The 24,591-nt window shown below is 42.2% G+C and overlaps 1 protein-coding gene across 1 annotated transcript in view; it reads right to left on the reverse strand.

Moving 5' to 3' along the window:
- Positions 1-24,591, reverse strand: part of TMEM178B (transmembrane protein 178B) — a 238,129-nt gene that overhangs the window by 14,970 nt on the left and 198,568 nt on the right. Inside the window, exon 3 of the mRNA XM_052790169.1 lies at positions 16,871-17,008. Coding sequence (XP_052646129.1) covers positions 16,871-17,008 — 138 coding nt within the window. The remainder of the gene's footprint in view (positions 1-16,870; positions 17,009-24,591) is intronic.

Below are 24,591 nucleotides of genomic sequence, written 5' to 3' on the forward strand. Positions count from 1 at the left end.
CACCAAAAATGTGTGGACTTTCCACCATACCCACCTCCTTTACTTAGTAGGAACATCACACAGGTCTAGAATCTGCAGGCAAAACTCTATCATGGACCTGCTGTGAGACCACCGTCATGGCCCTCTCTGTTCCCTCTTCTGATCACTGCTTTGTCTATTTGGACTGTCTTTTCTCCAATGTGTTTTGGAGTGCCACTTGTAGATATTCTCTGTTGTAAAGGTCAGGGAATATGGGAACTCTGGGTGCCTCCCCTAATGCTGTATATAGCTGCCAGATGACCCAGGTTATTCATAAGTACTCGTATTATGATAGTGCCACAGGGTACCAGTGAGGACCAGCGAGCTGCTGCAGTAGGTAATATGCCTATTTAAATAAAACCAGCCTTCTTGCCTCTCAACAGCACCCAATTAGTCTACTATCAGTGCTCTGGACTTTTGCAGAAGCCTTGTGAGATCCCAGGCTCTGGAGCTGTCTTCAGAGATGTCCTACACTAATTCAAAGCACAGAGCAGGATAGATGGGGAGGTCTCCCTCCCAGAATCCCTTAGTCAAAAAATTGGGTTGTTTGATTAGAAACCACACACCCCTTTCCATGTTGTACCATGTCACTTAGATTATCCAGTAACATGACGGCGTCTGGCAAGAACGCGGTTGTTCCCTGTGTGACATGCCAACATGACTAGTACATTGTGGGATCAGGGAAAAAAGGATCCATCACAGCCACTGTGCTCTGAACCAAGCTCTGTGGCTCATTTCAAATGGCTGTGGTAAGAAAAGTATACGAAAGGCCTTTCTTTGCTAGCAAGAACATGATAATTTCAGCTCTCTCGAAGTACAAGATTTGTTAAGAGAGGTGGGTGGAAAAATCTGTGCGGCCAGACTGAAGCTGCATTTGCTAAGTACAAAAGGGAAGGAAATAACTCTGGATTTCAAATACTCCCCGTGCTTTCACACTTTGTCTTGGCTGTTTTGATCACAAACTCTTCCATGCAATGAGTGTTGCTTACTCTTTGTATTCGAGCAGTGCCCAATATATTGGCACTCAAGCTTGCTGGCGGTATTCTGCCCCATAACAAACAAACAGTAAAGAAGAATGAGTAACAACAATAGAGAATAAAGCAAATCACAAGCATGAGACTTCTTTACAATAGGCTGCCCCTGTCCTGCCCCTTCGCTGGAGAATGTGCTAATCCCACGATGACAAATAATGACTGCCATGCACGTTAGAGGATGCATAGTACAGTCGTCAGCCAGTCACTCCTCTGTGCTTCTGCAGGATGTCTTGTATGGCACAGGTTTATCAGCCTCCCTAGTGCTATTCATTACAGACACAAAAAAATGCCATTTTATACCACCTAGAGGAATCTTTATGGCCATTATACGAGTCCTATGTGTTGTTTGTATTCAGCCAAGCAAAGAAGCTCCCACTTGTAGTTAATCTGGCCTCTCACCAGGAGGGTTACTGATGAAAACTGAGTACGGTTACTACCTCACAACTGTTCAGTAGCTTTTCCTCATGAACTGGCATCATAACAAAAAGGATCATCCTTGCAAACTGCATGATTGTTGGCCATCATAGTGAAAGAGTCATGGGTGGAAGGGATGCAGAGACTGAACTTACACTTGGAAATGTAACCTCTGGTAGTTTGGGTGAGACACGGAGCTGGGATGGCAGGAGGAGGGATGCTGTCGCTCCTGCCCATGACACTGCCTGCACTATGGACATGGCGCTTCAGAGGCAGCGGGATTGCAGCAAGTCATGAGCATCTCCAACGCTGAGATTCTTTTTCTCCCCAGAAAATAAACTGAACCCTTATTCACTTTCCTGGCAGGTTCTTGCTGTCAGTGAGGTGCCCCCCTACATGTGCACTAATGCCCCAGATCCCTGGGCAGACGCAGAAACACAAACTTTAATTTCTTCGTGAAAAACACTCCCCATAACTCTGGCCCAAGCAGATGACCAGACCTGAAGGCTGGTGGTCCGGCTGTGGCATTGGCACACAGAATGTGAATGACAGGCGGTAATAAGAGCTCACTGGAGATGTGCTGCTACGCGAGCTGGACGGGGGAGATAAAGACTGTCTCCTTCAGCAGCTGGGGAGAGCAGAACACGCTAAGTTCTTTGCACTGGGATTTACACATTACCATCCTAAGCGAAACACTAATGAATGAGACAAGGCAAAAGCGTTTTTGACAAATGAAATTCATGTGTCACTGCAAAATGCTTCAGTCAGGTGAGAGATGAAACTTCATGTAAAGCTCTGTCTGTGCCACAGAAGCTGCTGTCTGACATGTAGTCAAACCTCCATCCTTACTCCTTATCAGACAGCCGCCCTTCCTCTTGGGCTGGTTTTGACAGTGCCTGTCCTGCTAACGGACTGATGATCAACAGCGGTTTGAGCACATAAGCTATTAAATACCTCATGGCTATCTTGTGCTTTTCTTCTCATATATTACAGAAAAAGAATATTAAACATTACACTGAATGTCTCTTCCATTTAGACTTGAAGTTTAGGACAGAGATGAACTTATTTGTTATATATGTGTGTAAGATTGGGGTCCTGCCATTGTTGCTGCAGAGGCAGACATGGTCAGGAGAGGGATGGCTGGGAGAGGGAATATCATTGTTGGTCAAAGCCTAATCTGATGTGGATTATGAGTCAAAGCCCTTTACTGTAGCTGTTTTTAAGCATGATTGTATCAAACAGAGCCACGGGCCTCTGCTGCTAGGAATTTTTTTTTTTTTTTTGGTAAACGTCCCTTTTCTTTCTGATCAGCCCCACTGTGCAAGGGGCTGCAATGCCTCCATTTGCAGTTTTCAAACCTCACCTCCAGGGAAGAGCAGAACTGCTTGTGAGTGAACTGATTTAAACACAAACAGGATCAAACCATCCATACCAAATGTGTTTGAATTTTGCCTTACGTTAGTGCCCCCCTGAACCATATCAGAAGCCACATCCTTCACCCACAGACCTGGCTCAGCTTCCACAGCACTAGAGCTTGAGGGATTTCACAGGGTCCGGGGTGTTTTGTGAGACAAGAACTGCTGCCTTTCTTAGATATACTGCAAACAAAGGTGAGCCTTCATGGTGCTGGTGCACAGACCCCGCTGGCAGGAGCTTCATCTAAACATCCTCCCCCCTAGTATTAGGGATGAGGTGTCTGACTGTAGCCTGAAGGAGGCATCGCCAATTTGAAGTCAAGGGAAATCCAAAAAGCCAGTAATTAAAATGATCTGGGCACCAGGCCCACCTCTGAGACCCTCCTCTCTACAAATCATTTTTCTCATTATTTGGAAAACATTTCTTCTACATCTGATGGAATGACGCTCGTTCCCTTCCCCCACAACAGGCAGAAGTGACTCACGAACTAACTGTACTGTCAGATGTACAAAGTAAACAAACAAAAAACCTCTTCTTCTCCCCTTCTGTTTTTTTCCAGAGATAGAAATGTCAAGTATTACTTATAAACACTAGTAGATAAAAAGAGAAACACAAAGGTATGGATTTTAAGATGTCCCCTGAAACTATGCAGTTCTCAAATAAATGCGAATCTGCTCCACCTTTTAAAGTATTTCTGGTAGCTGCGATTGATGGCAATTTGTGGCCACTAATGCCCTTGGAAGGAGAGCTGTTTATTTAATTATCATCACTTTTTTATTATAGGGTTATGGGGAAAAAAATCTCACAAGTGAAACAACATTATCTTTACTTTCTCTCTGCCCTACTGGCTTTTACTACTTTCAAGGTACATCAAACAAACAAATAAAATGAGGTCTGATCCTAAAGTGGAGTGTGTACCATTAGCTATTTAAATTATATCACAATCAAATGAAATTATTAAAGAATAAACTGAATTCCCTCCCAACACAGTGATGACAAAAGCCTTTTAGAGGGAGCAGCTTTGCAGTAAACTCCTTCTGTGCACGGATTAAACGCCTCAGCAGCACGCAGCTCTTGAGAACACTTTATTGCTCTGTGCATACACGCACAGAATATAAATTATTGCTTAATTATGTACTGTTCCAGCAGAAGCAGCTTGCAGCATCACCGATAGGTTGCAGAATAGCAAGGGGTTTACTGGAAAATTGCCCTTATAAAAAAAGCCGAGATGAAAAGAGAAGTCTGACTGGATGATGGAGATTCAGTGCGGTGTCCTTGTCAGACCATATACCCACCTGGGTTGGAACTTAATGCATTTTTATTTTATACCATGAGCCAGAGTAAACTGCAGGGTCTACAGTGGTGCTATGATATTGCATTATAGCCACTGTCAGAATGCGGTTTGCATTTGGCCTTTGGCCTCCTACCTCAAAATGTACCAGCGGTATCCACACCACACCAGAGCTGTACGCCTGCTGTGTGTTACTCAGCAGCGGTGCCTGTCTATTGAATTGCCACTGCACAAGCCATAATATGTTATGGCACCAGAGGACTAGGTATCCTCTGTCATGCCCGCAGATACTTAACGGGTACCATCCTTAGGCTCATGTAAATCAGTATAGTATACGGAACAATATTACAGCAGTTGAGGGCTGATCTCCAGTTTGCTATGCTGATACAACTGACGGTCAGTCTATATTGCACTTTATAGCACCCTGCAGATTTGCACGTGGTGACATTTCTGCTGCCATATCCCACAGTGCATGGGACTGTACTGGGAGTGGATATGCATGCTGTACACTACGGCAGCCAGTGAGCACCAGCTATGAGCAAGCACCCTCTCATGTTGTGAGTTGGCATGTAAGGCAAAAGCAACACTACTTAGCTAAAGGCACGTTGCTTTGATAAAATGGACTAGGGAGAAATAGAGGAGTTGATCAAAGCCTGAGTTGAATAACCCTCTGATTACTTTAGCAATAGTGATTCCTATGACCCACCCAAAATAATCTAGCAATAATAAAGTGGCCCGACTACAGCCATTAAGCAAACATAATGGCTCGTGAACTTGCAGCCACAATGGAGGAGGCAGCAAAAATTGTGCCAGTCGTAGTAGTGGGATGTGATTCAGTATTTTCCTGGGAGCAGAAGGGAAAGGAAGGAAGAGGATCTCTCAATGTCAAAATGAAGAAACATCCTAATCAAAGGTTAGTGAAATTATCCCATCCCTGAGCTGGCAAGCACCATGCTTGGCAACACGCAAAGGCTGCCAGCCGGTTTATTTCATCCCCTGCAGTATGGACTGCCCAGGATGGCCCAGGCAGAGGCTAAAAGATTAAATGGAAGGGGGCACCGGAGGTCTGGGGAAACTCGAGTGACTCCATCACATCTCAGATTTGCCAGATGACAAGACACATAAGTTTAGTATCAAACTGTACCTCAGGCGGGTGCTTCCCAGCCTAGGCATTTGCCAGAGCTGAAGAGAAACTTGTGGGGTCAGGTTGGGTTTGCCTTGTCACAGGACATGTCCCATAGCATGGGAAATCTGTGCACCACATTGCATTTGGTCTTTTAGCAACCAGGTCATTCTGCCTCTCTCCACGTAAGGTCTGTTTTCTTCCAGTCAAAAAATTGAGCCTCTTTTAGAAGGAACCTCAGAGGGTTTGTGGAATCTTTCTTTTGTAGGAAACCTTAAATTGCTGAAAAGTCTTCAGACATGTTCTTCAAGACAAGTGAGACAAGAACAGACACAGCACAAACAAATTCAGTGCAGCCTTCTTCCACGTTGCCTGGTGTGTGCCACTAAAAACACTCTTAGAGGGAATACTTTCAGGGCTGAAAGGGTAGAGTTACTTGCATGTCTTTTTAATTGTTCTGTTTGCTGAAGGCACTACTAAAGGAGACGTTGGGAGCGCTGGGTGATGGTGGTAGCTACCCGATGTGGATATTTTCCCCTTCAGGTGCTGGAGAGAAGCCTATCCATTCATTTTTTCAAGTGACCAAAGGACTTCTCGCTTGTACAACTTTCAGTTGTTTGTACTGAATGTGAACTGAGGATCTTTGCTGCAAAAGGCTCTGGGCTCTATTACTGTTTCCCTGAGCTGACCTGGCAGAAACAGCAAAATCCTTTCTGTATGTGCTAAGTGATACAGGTATTGAGATATACTAGCCAGAAATCAAAATAAGATGTAACCGTCTTGTCAAAAAGGACTACTTAGTGCAGGCCACCCCTATGAAGTTTGCATCATTCATGTGAATGCTTGCAAGCAACAAAGTACCCTGACCCTGTACCGCCTTCAAGTATCACATGCTGGAATCTGCTTTCCTGTTGCAGAGGAAATACCTCTGCAGCCTCTGTAGCCCCCACAAGTACGTTGGCGTGACTCGTCCCTGTATCCCCTGGAAGACCTGGGTTGGACAGAGATGAGGAAGGTCCCACTCATCTTGTTTCTGTCAGGTCTAGCTGCTTTCTCTGTGGAGTTTCCAGTGGCCACTTGGACTCTGTCCAGGCAGATTAGACCAAGCAAGTGTAGCAGTGATTTGTCTAAGGGGAATGTTGTTTTTTCTAAGTTGACAGCCTGAGGAGCCAAGAAGGTGAATCTAAACCTTGCTTCAGCCTCTGCATTTAACAAGATCTGCCACACACAGAAATTTGCTCCCCTTTCTCTCTATAAAGAATTCTTTCTGTCTAGCAAATCATGCCAGTATTACTCTTCCTTCTGTTGCATGTGCAGTCTTCTTTCCTCTCTGATGCCAGGCATGCAAAAAACTCAGCAAACTTTTTTTTTTATAAAAACCAACCCAATAATAAATGCCAGATTTGTTTTCATTGTCTTCCTTTGGCCTTGATGCATCTTGCCATTGGAATTCAGGAGCCAGCAACAGATCAAAGACCTGGTGACATTATTAAGGGATAAGTAACAACGAGGGAATTTTAAAATACACATAACTTGTTTTCCAGGGCTGTGGGTGGGAAAGTCTTTTGTATTTCTATCGGATCAGTCTCCCCTACTTTGCTCCTACTTTAATTCACCTTCTGTCAGCCCCCCCAAAGACCTACTGACATCCCTGAGAAGCAAACTGGATTGCATGCCCTTCATAGACTACACTAGGTTTTCTGTTCTTGTAACTCTAGAAGGTACTGATGCTTCTGTCAGTACCTCCTGTCCTGGTGAGGGAGAAATTACAAGCCAGCATAGCTGACTTAAAATGAACATGCACAGGAATATGAAGAGTTCTTTTTGCTGAAAAGCCAGAGTGAGCTGACTCCTTAATTTACTGTATGCCAAATTCAGGGAGACAAATTTAAGTTAAGGCTGGAAAACAATGAGTTTATAGGTGCACATATACTACTTGCCCTGTCTTTTGCTCCAGACTATAAGATCTCTGCACCTCATTACGAAGCCTTCCCCCTCCTTCTCCTAAATGCCAGTGCTTTTCTGTGATCAGGTACAAGGCTGCCGGAATTGCTTGTGTTGGTATTTCTCCCCCCAGCATGCAAGTGCACATCTAGGAGCATCAGAAGTGAGCCACAGAAAAAAAAAAAAAATCCAACACATTTGAAGGTTTACTTTGAAGTCAGCTGATAATGTTTCCATGGAGATCAAATGCTATGGAGTTGACAATGAATTGTCTTGTTGTGCCTTTCCTTCCAGGAAAAAAAAAACACCTCTAAATGACTACACCATACAGTACAGCTGTGTTATTGATTTGAAAAAAACCCATTTCTATATCCCACCCCCATTCTCTTATGGAGGTGTTAACTCTTAGGTCCCAGCTTTTCAGGGCTAGGTCTGCCAGTATTGACCTAAAGAATCAGCTAAATTCCTGACGTATTGGAAAAAAAATAGCATCTAATGAAAATAGTATTCTGTGAGAAGAAGGATGTAATTCTGCTTTTGTAGGAGATGCAAAGATGTCTGTTATGACTCCCCTTGAGGAGTATTACAACACAAAATTATAAAAGAGCATTTCAGTGGCTGGTACACAGTGACACACAGATGCCTGTACAGTGAAAGCAGGCAATCTTTCATATTCCCAGAAAGTCTCCTATTTCCTTTTCAAAATGGATGCCAGCATTAATAAATAAATGCAAAATGTGTTCTCAGTGCACCAGTAAGCACAGAGAAGTACTAGAAGTAAAGACGTAACATGCTACCCTAGTTCTGCCTTTTAAGTGTAATGTACTGCGAGCCTTGTCAGCCCGTCAGCTGAGCAACTGCTTTCTGGCTTGGAAATGCTAAACAGGCCACCCTGGCATCATATTAAAACCCCAAAAGATGGTGAAGGGTGTGTATGTCTGCATGGATGATTTCCTACATGTTTATTTTTGGAGTGAAAATAGGAAATCAGGTTACATGCAAAAGGAAAGTGATACCAATTTCTAAAAGCTGATTACTAATGGTTAGTTGGTCAGGATGAAGAAGCACGTCCAGTCCTATCCACGTATGCGGACTGGTCATGTATATGCCCAGTGGACCTATACCCATATATATGTATCTGGACATGTATCCATCAGTGTCCATGTTTTGAAATACATAAGAAAAGAAGGGCCACTCTTTAGGCCCCAGAAACATGGACTAAAATGAGACCAAGGAACATGACCTGTGACCCTGTCTGTGAGGGATACCACAAGCTGTGCAGGAGAGAGCTGTCTGAAAAGAGGGACTGACAAATCCTGAAAGCGATGAAAAAGGACATTTTTAAAAACAGGCTAACTCTTACTACCTTAACAGTCATGCACTTGGCCTTGTTACGTTACTGCCTGGTGGGCACTAAGGCACAAAGCCTGCATGGCCGCTCCGAGCTCTGGGTCTCATCACAGGTCCATAAAGACCTTCATCAGCTCCTTTTCTGCCTTCCACAACACCACTGTAATGTGTGTGAGGGTTTTAAACAATCAAGAGCCATAGAGAGGTTTAAACATTTAAAACCTATTAATGCTGTACATTAACTCAAGTTCATTCCAATTCGAGGCCTTAAATCACTTTAGAGCATAATGCAAAATTTAACCAAAAGCATAAGTAGGAACAGGAGTGTACATGTGTGGTGTGGGAGGCATGGCAGAGGGGGAACTGACCTTGTCGCGCTGAGGCTTGTTTCAAAGACTTTCATAACCAATTTATGGCATCTCTTGATACAACCCAGCCTTTGTCTCCATCTGGAGGTCAATCCACATAAATGAGTTCTTGCTGTGGTCTGCAAGGAGTTCTGCTAAATTCCTAAGTTCCTCTGCAGTCATCACTAATTTAGTATCTCCTGCAGGATTAAAACATGATCGGCATCTCATTTTTTTCCAGTGATCCAACTTTTTTTGAATTATAAATGCTTGTCAAACTGGCAAAATGTACAATGCCTTTGTGAAAACTATATTTATTCAAGCTTCACAGCTCAGATTACAGCCACTTATTGTAGACCTCTGTTTTTGTAAAGATCACGTGCTGTTGCTTAAGATCTGTGTGCATACACTTGTGTGCACACATGTGCATTTGCACTTGTCTTTCCATGTGGAAAAAAAGATTTTATATAAACTTTCTAATGCTATTCCTTTTAGAAAAGAAGCACAAGAAAATGGATTTTCAAAGAATAATGTTGTGGAAAAGAAAAAAATAAATATGATCACAGAAATTCACTTCCATCTTCAGTGTTGTGATTGATCATGTCACCACAAGTGAACATCCTGAAGAATGAGCAGAGACCTTGATTATTAGTGAGAAATAGAAATCCTAGGTGCTCTGTGAGACCCACTGTATTTCCAGATGAACTCCAAAGAATGTCTTTTACTTTCTCTTTTCATTTATCTTTCTCTTTGCCTCCTCTTGGCAGCTGCTATGACGGTACTTCGTAACTGCCTAGATGTCAATCAGAGAGCTTTGCCTTACACTTGCTGTATTAAATTGCTCCATTTTTGTTTCTTAAATTATTCAGCAGCGGAATGATTATTTTGAGATGGCAGGACCACAGTTGTGTGGAATAAACACTCTTATTTTCTACTGCTATGTGCTATTTTCAAAGTACAGTGAGTTAAATTTGGGACTCAAATGACTCAACAGCTGGTAACAATCCATGGCTGCAAATACACAGATGCCTCAGTTGTCATCTACTAACATATGCACAGCACAGGCGAAGGAAGCACAGCACACAGGCTTGGAGATTTTGAAGACAAGACTCTCCGTGGAGGTGGGGAGTGAGAGAGGATACAGACGTGTGCAGCGCATCCGTACCGACAACTGTGCTGCATGGGCTCCCAAGCCCTGTTTTGAAGTCCCACTTTTTGCTGGGGTTTGCATCCCTCAGTATCAGCCTGGTTGTCAACTCCTGGACACAGCGATTATTGCTCTGGCAGCTGCTGGGCTCTAGCAGGCACTGGCACAAAGCCCTGAGTGCGTCCTTGTCCCCCCGGCGCCTTGTGACAGACCCACGTAAAGCGTTGCATGGCCGGGGCAAGAGAAGGTGACCCGGTGTAAATGGTCAGTCCATCCTCTGGCTGCAGGGCTAATAAAGCAGTTTGTTGACTTACCCCTGGACTGAGGGAAGGAATATTTTGGATATATTTCTGAGAATGGAGGAGGATGGAAATGATTTATAAAAGGTTGTTTCTTCCTGGATTAGAATACAAAAGCAGAATGCACTCACACATTCGTAAGTGGGTTGTTCTTTATTTCTTCAATAAACATCCTTTCTTGCATATCTGAAATAAAGCGTTAAATTGTGCCAGCACACCTGCATAACTTTATTCTTTTCTTCCCTCTCACACATCTTTCCTGCCTGCTTATCTCTGCCGCAGCAACCAGCACTGGAAAGAATAGGTGCTCACCTCTGCTGTGGGAAAAGGTTTGAAGCTTTTGTAACCCTGACCTAAGTCCTGTGAGTATGGACGGGCTGTGAAGAGCAATGTCTCTGCAGCACTCTTAGGTGGGTCAGAAGAAACCCAAATCAGTGGCAGAAGTGGAGCTGGCAAATGGCACTCTAATCCCCCAGACTGGCAGATCATCATGGAGCTAAGGGAAGAGGAGAGGATGAAAGATATTCCTGATGTTTCTGAAAGCAAATGTAAGGACAGAAAATCAGAGAGGAAAAATTCCATAGCACTGCTGTATGTGTACAGCAAGACTTTCAGGCCTTTAAGTGCCAGTAAAAAAGGGAATTTCAGACTCCCAAGCAAAGCCCCAAGCCCAGTATTTCATGCAAAAATGTCACTAGACAAAGACAAGAAATGAGCTGCTGTGTGACACTACAGATCATTTTATTACAGATCTGCATGGTGAAGTTAAATCACATGAATAAGGGCATTTAGCAGCTGGAATAATTTTCAAATAGACTAATTAGAGACTGAATTATTAATGGTAAAATTCATAATTGGCTCAAAGCAAGGTTACAGCAAGAAACACACTTGACTTTGCAAAGAATAATGAATATTTGCAAGCCTAGTAAAATTATATGCTTCTCTAAGGAAACTGTTAGCAAATGGGGAAAAAACCCTGAAGTGATCCTAAAGTGCATGCCACAAGACAAAACTGGCAGAGACCAGATAAGAGCGAAGAGAACAGGTAAAACACTAAACAAGTGCAGAGATGATTTATTGCATTTATTTGCAGTAAATTTGGAAGAAAATAAGACAATGCAGCAGTCTCTCCCTGAAGGGCTGCCTTGTTAGGCATGCAGTAAAACCCCTAACAATTTCACTGAAATGTGTTCTCAGTACAAATTACAGACTTACAAAAGGAACATGCATGAATGTGCAGCTGAAGGACAGAGCTCTGATAAGGATGATAAAACATCATTCTTTGTGGGTCTTTTAATACATTTACAAAGGCAAGCGATGTAGCTTTGGCCAAGGATGTAATTTGGCCAGGGAGAGTTTTGTGCTGAAGCAAGTACCAGAACAAGATATTGGAAGTGCCATTCTATATTTCCAGCTGGGACAAGGGACAACAGTACAGCAGGGAAGTGCACCAGGTAGGGAAGGGGAGGATGCAACCACTGCTGAAACGCTAGGGCATGCCACCATGGGCCAGTCCTGCCACCCCTCTTTCCCCGTGGCAGGCACTGATGAGGAGGAGAAGGGTTTTGGAGCATTCACGTACAAAGTCAGCCCTGGCCTCAAAACTAGAAATAAAGCAAGCCACGTGATGTTTCAAAAGAGCTGACTGAAATAAAATCAGATCTGAACTGGGAAAACAACAGGCTATCAGAGATTGTCTTTAAAAGCTGATTTTATAAAGCAAGTACAGTAACAGAAGGTGTGGGTTTACATGGTTGTGGAAAGACAATCAACCTTGCAGAATCTGAGATGCTGAAACAAGAAAATCCTATGAATGAATGCACTGGAGAGCAGGTGGAAAACCCAATAGTTAGATGGATATATAGCTTGTCTGCTCATCATGATACAGGGAATATTCTTAAACAACTTGATGAAGAACTGTAAGGAGGGATTCCTGAAGATACAGGAATTTGCCTTGGTAGAGTTGCCAGTGTGCCAATTCATAGCATCGCAACTCTTTGGAGCTGGAAGTAAAACTGGAATTTGACCTTGACCTGGTAATGATATTAGCTGCTGTTGAGCAAGGAAAGACACCAACCAAATGAATTGACAGGCTTGCCATGATAATAAAACCAAACAAGTCAAGGGTTTGAATACTTTCAAAAGAACTTCTCAAAGCCAGAAAATGTGAGCACTACTTCCTGGGAACTGATGAGGAGGTCACGTCTAGACACCAAGAAGCAAAGGCATGGTTTTGGTGCAAGTAAATATACTTTGGTCAAAACACAACATATAAATCACCCCACATGCATTTCCTCAGGTAGATGTTTAACTGAATTCCTTTTAGACTACTACTAGGTACTTGATGAGCATGAAAGCATCAGGTTTGCCACAGGCATCTGACATTTGGAAGTAGCGCTACAGATGCTTCTAAGGTTCCAGAAATTATTATAAAATTACAAAATTACTGGGCGACATACCCAGTATGGAGCTTTTACTGATGCACAGATTTTCAATAATTTGCATGTAGAAAAAATGCAAGAAGCTGCAAGAGGATGTGCTTGGAGTCATGTATAATTTGAGTATGACCCACTTCTGTAATGGAATTAAACAGTCTGAAGTAAGATGCATAAAATGAACTAGTTTTAGTGAAACTTAAGAGCGCAATTCCAAATGGACAAACTCTTGAAAAGAGAAACTCTCCCACCTTGCAGGATAAAATCATACTGACAATACTGAAATGGAACTACAACAGATAGTGCAACTCTGGGTACAGGAGGCTATGCAATAGTACCATTGTGCAAAATTAGGTCAAAAATACTGAACATAATTTGCAGTATCCATCTGGCTCTGTACAAGATGAGGGACTGAAAAAAAATCCTACTGTGGTCAGGCAAATGCTGTCATTCAAGATAAGGAATCCAAGTACAAATTCTACAATAAATACAGAAGATTATGCAAAAGAACTTCAGAAGCCATAAGAGACCTGTGATTGCTGTTGATACAGATACATTTGGACTAAACATAAAAGATTAATTATTAATAATTTTTAAGTTGTTACAAAACATGCTGAATAACAGTGTAAAACACACTCTAAATCACAGTTTACATGTCCTGGATTCCAGATGAGCTAATACCAGATAACAGCCTGCATTTCACAAATGACTTATTTAAGCAATTTGCTTGAGAAATTAGATCAAGCACACTAAAGCAAGTCCATATTAGGCACTGCCACATGGGCTAGCAAGAAGACTGTTCAGTAAATATAATAAAGAACCAGAGGGCCAAGGAAACCATGTCTGGTCTTGTTAGATTATCACAGCACACTTCTCAGTGCTCCATTGAGATGTCCTGTTCAAAGAATTATGGGCACTAAGGGATAAAACCCATAGATATGGTAAGCCAGGAATGTATAAGCATTACAGAAGAGCTGTTTGTCTAGAAATTAAAACAGAGCAAATACTACAAACATAGCCAAGACAAGCAGCATTGTAAATGGAAGGGAAAGTTAGATTTCAGGCTGATTATATAGCTACCAATTTAACACAATCTCCTCTCATCTGCAATGAGGTCAGATGTCATAAGCCTCCCAAAGCATTTTTCCCATTATTGGATCAGAGAAAAAGTCAGGCAAAACTAAGAGGCACTCTGGCTCCATGCATTTTGAGGACCAATAGGATGATATGTTGACAGCATTTACATCATGACAGAAGTAACAGCTTTGTATTCAAACACCATCCAGCAATAAAAAGGTTCAAATCAAAAGATTGGTTGGCTGTAGAAGGAGTGACTGTGTAACATATGACACAGTCTGAAAACACTGATAGGTACTGACTTTTAGATTAGATGGCTCTAGTTGTTTATTTTATTAACTGATTGCTTCAGTTTGTAGATGTTAATTTATGCACATTTGCTGTTAAAAGAAATTGGGAAAGGTATAGCAGTTGCCACTGACTTGTGCAAAACAAGAAAGAGAGTAACCTTTTGTAACCCTGATACACCTGTCTACACTGGAGCAGAATATAAGTTTGATCTCCTCCCAACACATCTTTATTAAAAATGTCACACATCATGGCAGAATTTGGCAGATAAAATAATCTGGTGCCTCTCATTTCAATTAGTTTCAGATTCCAACTGCTGGATCTTATTATTTTGTCTACGCAGTCAAAGAGCATGCTACTATCAGATGGCTTCTCCTTGCATAGGTACTTCCACACTGTGTTCAAGTCAATTATAAACCTTCTGTTAAAAGTTTCAAGCGATTGGCTTTTTGTGGCATGCTGTGTTTTTCTTGTTTTTCAGACCTTGAGTCATTCTTGTAGCTCTTCTGCAAACCTCTCTCAATCTTTCCACCTCCTTCTTTAGTATGGACACCAGATTAGGATGTCCAGAAATAGTTTTGCTTTGCCCAGAGATAACCCCACCTCATGCTCTTATTGCATATTCCCATCAAAACTGGCACATTTAGCAGCTGCATAGCACTGAGAGCTCCTGTGCAGCTGGATGATCCCAGTAATCATGACCCCAGAGACCTTTTCAGAGCCACTGCTTTCTGAGAGGCAGCGTCTCGTTCTGTGAGGATGACTGACACTTTTTGTTCCCAGTTGCATGACCTTGGATCTGTCTCCACTGGAACGTGTATTGTTTGAGCATACCAAAAGATGGCTTTGTAAGCTATGAGTGACCCATCCCATTATGCATCATTACACTGAGTCTTGTTTCACCTGAAAACTTTTATCAGCCATCTTTCAAATCACTGACAAGCAAATAACATTAAGCCAATGAGTAATCTCTGCAGCTGCACTAGAAACTCTCCCATATATAGTGATAATTTCCAATTAGTAAACAAGACTTAGCTAGTTTCTAATAAATTTAAGTTTTCTGTATTTATTTAGTATAGTCCTAATGTTTTAATCTTAATATTGTGCTGTTGTAAGTTAAACACCACACAGATATCTGAGCATATTAGAGCAAAATAGCGCCCCATGCAAACTAAGTATGTCTTTTAATTACATAAGAAATACCAAGCTAATTTGGCAGACCCATTACACATAAAGTATTGACACCCACAACAAACTGTTTACAGACATCCACACATAGACCAGTGTGTGCTTGCACAAGGTACTAGCAGACTTCAAATGTGTTTGTGGGCACCGAGAGAGCTAATGTCTATGTCACCAGCACCAACAGCACTGGAACATAAATACTTGTTACTCGAGCACTTAACTCCTCTTCTGGGACTACAGAAGCTTTCCTATATTTTACGCACTTAGCTGTGTCACACCACAGTACAGATGAACAGGCAACCAAATGCATTGAAGTGATGATCTGCCTGGGGGGCAAAAACCCAGCCAAACAAAAACTAACAGCAGAGAAAAGAGAGAACAGAAGCAGTGCTGTTCACTTTGAGACATTCCCCCAGCGCTGTGTTTGGGACTTGACTCTCTCACCCTTCATTTCAAGTAACCGCGTGCCATGAAACCTGCTGATGACAGAAAGTTGGATGGCATCTGTAGTAAGAAAGGCTGGAACATTACACGGGAAATGTTGGATGACCTTGAGGGCTGGTGTAGTAGAAATGGGAAAAAGCTCAAAAGCACAGAGTGCCAGGGCACGTACCTGGGGAGTAATAAACAGAACCTCTGCTGTAAATTGGGAGATCATCAGTAGGAAATTACAAAGGAGGAAAAAGGCCTGGATGTATTATCCAGCTGAAGGATGACTGTGGGTTTCCAGCATGACGCAGCATGAAAAAGGCAAATACAACCACAAAATACTTCAGGTAAGGGATTTCCAGCAGAGAAAGGGAACTGTCACATCACTTATACAAGGCATTGATCTGACCTTGTTTGGGAATGGTCCTTCTCATCCATATTTGAGAAAGCCAAGTACAAAGAAGAACAGGTGGCAGAAAGGTCTGCTGGATTGATAACTGGTCTTACAGAGAAAAGTCTACAAGAAATAGCATATGTAGAGTGGGAAAAGGAAAACAGACGATACCATTGCTCTTCATAGGTACATCAGAGAAAGAAAAGAGACAGATAAACTAAAGGTTACATTTGACTCAAGAACAACTGATGAGGAATAAGTAGAGGTTAAAACTTTGAGCAGCTTCTAGTTACCAAACTGTCCCACTATGAAATAGGATAGTGGTGGGAATAACATCTGCATAATCTTCAGATTTTTATTACTAAGTTTATTAAGCTTCTTAACTTTAAGGGTGACGGTGTTACTTGCAACAATAGAGCACTGGACTAAACAACTTGGAAGGCCATTTCCAGTCCTGTGACTTATGGACACTGTTTTGTAATAGAAGTAACATGTTGCTACAGTTGGGTTATCCTTGATGTACAACAGAAAGAGCTCAGAATGAAACCAAGTCCAGATCGCCTAAAACAACTCTGATAACTTTTTTTCAGTGACTTAGAAAAGGAGGGACATACATATGGAAAGGGGGAACATGAAAACAACAAGGAAAGCACATTTCTTCAAACACTGACTTCCTTACCTCCCATGAGGAAGAGAAGCCCCGCCACATACTGCATAAGGCCTCGATCCCAACAGCACCCCAGCACCCCGATAATCCATCCAAAAAGGATGATGGCCACAGCCATGCCCATGAAGCCAGCTGTCATCCTGCGCAGATCTGCAGTTGGGAAGACAGAAAAACAAAATGTGTGTAAACAGTGATAAATTAGCATCATCAGAGGTTCATAACAGTCTTAATCCAAAATGCTACTGAGCTGCAAGGTCTTCAGTGTATGTTGGCATGGGATGATTTCAGTAAGGATGGTTCAGAGGGAGGACAATCTATAAATTAAGATACTAGCTTGGGCTGGGGAGAGACAGCAGGTGACCATTTCACCACACAATAAAGCTCAGTGCAGATGCACCCAAGTGACTTGTGACAATTTGCTCAGGAATTAGAAGTTGTAAAATGGCCTCAGTGCAATGCTGTGCCTAATAGCTCTAGTCTCTGGGTGCTAGCACAACGTGTGTTTAAATCCTGCCTTCTCATCTCCATCCATTATTCTACTGCATCGAATGGATGTCCCTGCTCAAACTGATATGCAAAGCGGTCTCTATGCTTTGCCCCAGTACAGACATGACAGGGGATTCACCTCAGTTCTGACCCCCTGTGTGATCTTGGGCAAGTCACTGAGCCCCTCTGGGCTGCGGCGTCCCACGTGTAATTTGGGCCATGGAACTTTGCTGTCCAGTGGTGGTGTGTGTGAAACTCGGTACCTCCTGGATGGTGAGGCATGCAGATATTCTGTTGTCAGAGATAATAAATGCACTGCAGATACATGGCTGGGGCATAGGACACTTTATCGCCCTCTCTTGTATCTAGATGGTGACCTTGTCAGATGATTTTTGGTAAGGACATTTTTGAGTGCTCCAGGGAGCACTGAGAGTAGGAGGAGGGCAGGGGGCTGCAGTAAACCATTCTGTGCTCTGCAAGTGGGAACTGAGTACTACATCTGATATGGGTGCGTAGGGATGACCTGTATGTACCTCATAAATAAAGGAAAAAGATCCCCAAAACCTAATGTAAGGAACCCTTAAATTAAGACCTGGCTGTATCGCCTATTTGCCTTCTGCAAAAAGGATGGGACTACTGGGATCCCTCCTCCTGCATGTGCTGGGGAAAAAAACCTTCACAGCTGTTTTTGATGTGAAATCTGGGCAGGGAGACCACCTGGCATCCGAAATAGCAAGGACTATGAGAGCTAAACAGCATCTTTACACCCTCAAATAATGGAACAGATGGGGGCATCTTCACTAACATTTGGTTGTTCCCTGTCCCCCCTCATGCATGCATAGAAAGTTTAAGCACTGATATGTCAAGAGTATATGTGCAGGGAAAATTCCAGCCAAGTCAGCTCTCCAAACATTTGTCTCCTTCTTGAAACAATTTTTTTTTTTTTTTTTTTTTTACACAGCAATGATTTCACTTTCTTTCAAGAAACAGAATGCTTATGACAGGGGGAGGAAGATTTGAAAACTGTAAATCATCCACCAGTCTCTGTGGCAGCTTTTCTCCTTGGCTGGCCTGTGTCTGTTTCTCAGTTTCTGGGTTTTTTTAACCTTTTCCCACAGTGGATCAAAAGGACCACCAATACCAGCAGTGCAGATTCAGTGAAATTTGTGAACAGTGATAGATTAGCATCATCAGAGATTTATAAAACTCCTTATCCAAAATCTACAAGGTCTATAGGTGTGTTGGGACAGAATGATTTGATTCAGTGGAAGGTAATTTACTCAGAGCTCTGTTCATTATAGCAATTCTTATGCAAGATCAAGTTGCAGAACGCAATCCCTCCCTTGAAACTGTAACTGGTTCCTGTAGATTGTCACTGTTTTTTGCAAGTAGTCCCTCTGACAACATAAAGATTACCAGGCCTTTAGTCCACCAGTGACCAGGGCCCTTTTAACAAGATACACACCTTAAAATTTGTATTTTTACCTTAGGTTTTGTGACTGTCCCATCAACCCCCCCCCCCAGCCACCCCACAAAGAATTTGAATATGTTCAAGGAAGTCTGGTGCAGAAAAAAAAAAAAAAATGCATTTTCTGCAGAAACTCACACTTTCCACAGGCAATGCTAGTCTCTGTTCCTTGGGAATTTCTCAGAGTGCTTTCTAAAACAAGCAGTAAATGCTAGTAAGCATCTCTGATGGCAGAGTGTCTTCCTATTTTTCAGTCCATGAAGGCCTGGGCTCAATTTGAACGACAGGTAAAAACATAAAATGTTTACTGTTTCCTATGTCATCTCCAATAACAGCACAACACATCTCTCAGAAGCGCTGCACAGCTGTCTGTGTCAGCTCTACAAAACCCTTCCATTTTAACTTGTGACTGCTGACTCTGGGTAACAGCACTTGCTCATCCTAATGGAAACATACCCTAACAACCTGCTTTTAATGATCTGAATTTAAATAGCTTTATTCAGCTGCAAAGTGTCAGTAACTCCTCAGACCTACCCCAATGACTAGCTGATGGAGCCAGTTTTCATAGGTCCCAGAGGGGATCACAAGCATCCCCACACCCTATATGCCAAACTAAGGAATTGTTTTTACCCCACTAAAATCAGTGTGAGTTTTGCCATTGAACAGAATAGTTAAAGTAGCAAGACCAAGATTTCTAGGCCCAACTTTGAGGTTTGTTTCACTTGACCTCTCTTCCTGATGGAACCTGAAATTCCCTTTCTAACAACACAGCAAAATCCATCAGCATCTGAACTCTGGGTTTACATTATCTCTTGAAAAAAACCAGAAAGCTAACCTTTGACAGACACTTAATACCACACATAAAAAAATTCAGAATTGCAATTTTTCATGACATCTTAGTTCTCACAAGTTCAGTGGGCTTAGCTTAAGATTGCCACTGCTGAGGCCAGTTGCAAATCTGCTCCTCGCAAGGCCATCCATTAGGGCTTATCTGAAATAAATAGAATATAAGCTTTCTTTTCTATTCAAAACCATCTTGGCTTTTGTGCTGCCATAACCATCCTCGAGCACAGCCCTTGCAAATGGCAGTACTGGGAAAGGGGGTTGCAAAGTTAGTTTCATAAACAGCCTGCGCTTGTCCAACAACACCTTCCCTGTGCTCCTCACTTGTCAGAGCCCACGTGAAGCTGAGGTCAGTCCTGGGAACAAGTCTATTCAAAGTGATTCTTTTGTGGGAAAGTACTTAATGTATGTAACCAAATCGTTACCCTCAGGCTATTTAGTGAGGAGAAGGCCAGAGAACGGGAGCCTATATTCTCTGTACACAAACCCCTATTAGTGGTACCTTTTATGATGACTGTTCTGTTGGTGTGGTGCTCGACATGGAAAGACAGCAAAAAAGCAAAGAATTGTATTGTGTACTCAAGGCAATATATAAATTCCTTCCGCTAATTTAGGAGCAATGGATGCCATATAAATAAGCAGTAGCTCATCAGTACAAATTGATGGGGTTTTGTCTGAGTTTGATCGGCATTGATAAGACCTTTCCTGAATATATCCTGCAAAGGCAAAAATGGTCATGCTTTGTCATGTAACACCACTTTATATGACATTTGAGCACATCCTTTTTATTTTTTCTGAAATTGCTTTTATTTATTTTTAGACTATGAAATGAATGGTTCTCTAGACTCTTTCTTTCTTTGAAAACCTCCCTGAGTAGCTACAGAATCTCAGGATCATGGCATGACAAACCCAGTCAACTGAAGGAGTGACTATGCCAGCAAAATGCATTGTTGAATCTTATGCAGCCAAATGGGAGCTGCAACAGCAAACTTACCTTATCTTAGCTCGCTCGTGTGCATTGCTTAGCTGGTTCTACAGCTGATCCTCTCGTGGATACCCATCCCAAGTTGTCACACTGTAGCAAAGTGCACAGATTGCAGGGGTACTATAGATCCCCCTTCTCCACCATCTAGTAACCCAAACCTATATAGAAATGCAGCTACAGGGTGCAATTAAGGAAGGTATTACATTGCTTGTTCTGTAAGACCTATAATACAGAAGTTGATTTTGAATGCCTTGCCTGTATGACAGTAGTTTCAATGATTTACTACATGGACTTAGATACCACTGTCACTTGTGGTTGAAAGTGCAATGTTATCTTTCCACTCATGTTTTAGAGACACCGTCTCCATCCCATTTTCTTTTATATATTAACAGACTAAAAGCTATGTGTGAATATCTCCCCCTTGGGAGGACTTTCCATGCCTAGCACTGCTACAGGTGCTGCTGCGTATAATAGGCAGGGAACTCAATCCTGACTCAAAACCAATGTGGATCATCAGGCAAGGAATACAGGCATCATGTTCATGGAGGCTGGAAATAACAAATTTCTTGATTGATAACATTGGAGAAGGGGCAGGGAATGAAGTAATTCAATTCCCATGACTGAAACTGAAATGGTAAATTTGAAAGCCACAAGCTTCGTGAATCGTGATGAAAAGAGAAAAATTAGCATTTTAGACAACCTCCTTAAAATAGAGACAGACTCTCATAAAACAACATGCATTTACTACAAGCATTTTAGTCTTCCGCTGGAGAATATTAACTCTAAAGGTTTTCTGAAGATAAAGAAAGGCAAAAGAGCTGATTAAGATCCGTTTATCTCCAATCAGCGTGTGGTAGAAGGTTCTCTCTGTCGGTTTGCAAATGCCCCTGCCCTTCATTTCACCCTGATATCTGTCCATCTGTATTTGTTATAAGCAATGAAGTAATTCATGCTGGCTGTCACATCGTGGAGGAAGTTTCACACCCCAGCAGCTGCAAACATAACATGTTCTGAATCAGCGTTGCTTCTTGAAAATTTCAATATGCCTTTTTGACTTCTGATGTTCTGTCCTCTTCCTTGAAATTGCAAGTCATCTTTCTAAAGCAAGGGCTCGGTCTTCCTGTTGATATCTCTCTATCTTCCTTTCCACAGAGGAGTTTAATAATACTTCCAAAATATTAGAGATTTCTTTCAACACATACAGGCAGGAAAATATGAGCCTCTTGTGAAAGATGGGGAAATCAAGACAAGATGAGAATAGTCAACCTGCCTATGGCTATGTGAAACGTTTGTAGAGGAGCATATAATTGAATCTATGGCTTTCTGGCCAGCCCTTTAACAACACAGCACTGCTTTTGCTTTCAGAACTGCTTGTTCTCAAGCGTTTGTTACCAGATCAAACTACAGTGCTTGCTATCAGACTATCAGAAAGTGCACTACTGCTGCAAATAGTGTTTCAGATAGTCCATCCTACATCTCCTTTCTTCTCCCAATAGAGAAAAGTCCATAGGGACTAAGGACCCTGAAGTCTGTATCCAGAATATCTAGAACAGCTTAGAAGACATTCTGGGTATAGCAACCTTCTTCCCTGCGATGTCCCAACAAAAGGAGAAACCAAAAAGGAAATCACAAATGTATTTCTGTGCCCCTCTAGGACCAAATGTTAGAATATAGTGTCACCACAAGCAGAAATAGACTGGGATAGCATAACTCTTTAGCATAATCCTTCATTGCAGGTCACTTTGATCTATATCCTCCTGTACTAGATTCATTCTCATTTGTCTTTACTCGTGTGGGATTAAAAAAAATTTGTACTTGAAAAGAGTCTAAATCAATCCTTTTTCATCTTTTTCCAAACAAATACATGTATTGGAAATTGTTCAAAAACTGCACACAGCCCAAGAGCACAATTTACCAGATTTCACTAAGCTTTGTTTAAATTACTTCTCTTACAAAGAATCAGCAGCACAGAGGTACCTTTCTCTGACACCATCCCTTATCTTACCTCAGCCCAAAACTACGGGGGGGGGGGGGGGGGGGCAGATGGAAAATTGGACAGATGTGTCTTTTACTGAATGCCAGCCCTAGCAGCTCCCAGCTACAATGAACAACTGAGTATTAATGCAGGCAATTTTGAGTGGCATCTTCTGGCTCTCACAATTCTCTCCGCACAGCTTAAGACTGTATTCTGGATGAGGTTGGCAAGTAGAGGGTGAGGTTTTAATCTTTTCTTTCCACTTCAGGTATGGAGAGATAAGAAAAGAAATATGTATTAGTCTACTTGAGACTCAGTTAAAATCTCTGAGTGCCTTTTACTGACTCATGTGGCAGCCCAGTCTTCAGTTTAAAGATTACTCTAATGCAATCACAATGAGTACAACCCACTTCAACAAAAGTAACAGTGGATTATATTTATATGCAAGTAGTCTGCACCAGAGAGTGACTCAGAAATATGCATGTCACAAACACATACGCTAAAACACAACACTCTCAAAGCTGAGAGAACGAGCAGCAGAAGGCCCTCACAAAAAGAGAAACTGGCACTCTGAAGGATTTAGGTGAGCCTTCATATCACAGGAGGTGCAATGGTGTTTGTAAGATACATGCATAACTTCTCCTAAACCAGAAAATCCCATCACCTTCTCTTGACTAGAGTTTGTCGGTTGTGTAATGAAGTGTCCAGTGTTTGGTTGCCAGCATGTATGAACTCACCTATATGGAAATGCTGATAGGAAGCTTCACAAACTGCTGTGCTAGTCAACGTGTCCTTCAGGACAGGGTGTAAAATGGACATCCTGACACATGTTTTATTCTTGTCAGGACAGACCATCTATCTGGATTTCCTCCATCAGAGTTAGAGATCGTAAGTGTTCTTACAGTTATTTAAAACAAAAACAATCACAAAAGGAAGGTGCCAGCTGTGCACTGCTGGCACTTCAGCCTGCCTTCCTTCATAGAAATCCCTCAACTTCAAAGTCAGGTGAGCAGCTCATCAGAGGAGGAATGAAGTCTTGTCTTCTACAAAGGCTGACACCTTCAGAGGTTCATGCTGACAAACAACAAACTCCACATGACACTGCAATTTCTTGTCTCTGGTGAACCTTCTTATAACGCACCAGAGGCGGGGAGGTGTCCCAGACCAGGTCACACACTGGTGTGCTACTGTCTGAAAGCAATTCCTCCAGTATTTGGGAAAATTACAGGGGCCTAAGAAATTCTGCAGTGGCTAAAAGCACCATCTGGAGCTTGAATATCAAGTCCTGATTTTACTCTTGCCTTTTGCTCATGTAGGGCAGAGAGGAGACAAAAGAGAACCCTTAGATAATAAGGGAGAGATTTAAGGAGGCAGTAGACAAGGAAGGAAGCAAAGCTTGTTTAAGTGCAGGGGGAAAACGGCGAGAAAAAGTGTCTTGTGAGGCTGAAAAGATGGATTTGTCTTCAAGAGTCTTTATGATATGAATATTAGAGAGGTCAATGCATAAAGGAGGCATTTGCACAGCAGAAATGTAGCACATCAGATGCAGTTCTACTGTAGAAGGCAGAAAACTTACGTTAGGTCTTGGGAGAAAGATGGCTGTGAATACCATCCCATAGAAGGGTTCAGACTTTTGCTCCAATCCTACTTCCCCTTCTGCTGAAAAAGAAACTTTGGCCAGAGAAGAAAAAGGATTTTTTATTATCTGCTGTGTTGCTACTCAGCTCTGAGTGACAGCAGGCTAGGAAGGAAACAAAAGCTTTGCCCTTACAACCCCTGTCATAGTGGGCCAGAGTAGCTAGGCCTATGCCAAAGCATTATTCCACTCTGCTCTACTCTACCATACCCTATCCTACCCTACTCCAAACCATTCCCTCCCATTCTCTCCCCTTCTCTGACTCTGGAGAGGACATTGTTTTTCTCAGAAAGTACTTGAAGTTGATAATTTCTACTTATTCAATGATGTTCAAGAACTG

Source organism: Harpia harpyja, chromosome 6 (genome assembly GCF_026419915.1).
Source record: "Harpia harpyja isolate bHarHar1 chromosome 6, bHarHar1 primary haplotype, whole genome shotgun sequence".
In the NCBI taxonomy this organism is placed as follows: Eukaryota; Metazoa; Chordata; class Aves; order Accipitriformes; family Accipitridae; genus Harpia; species Harpia harpyja.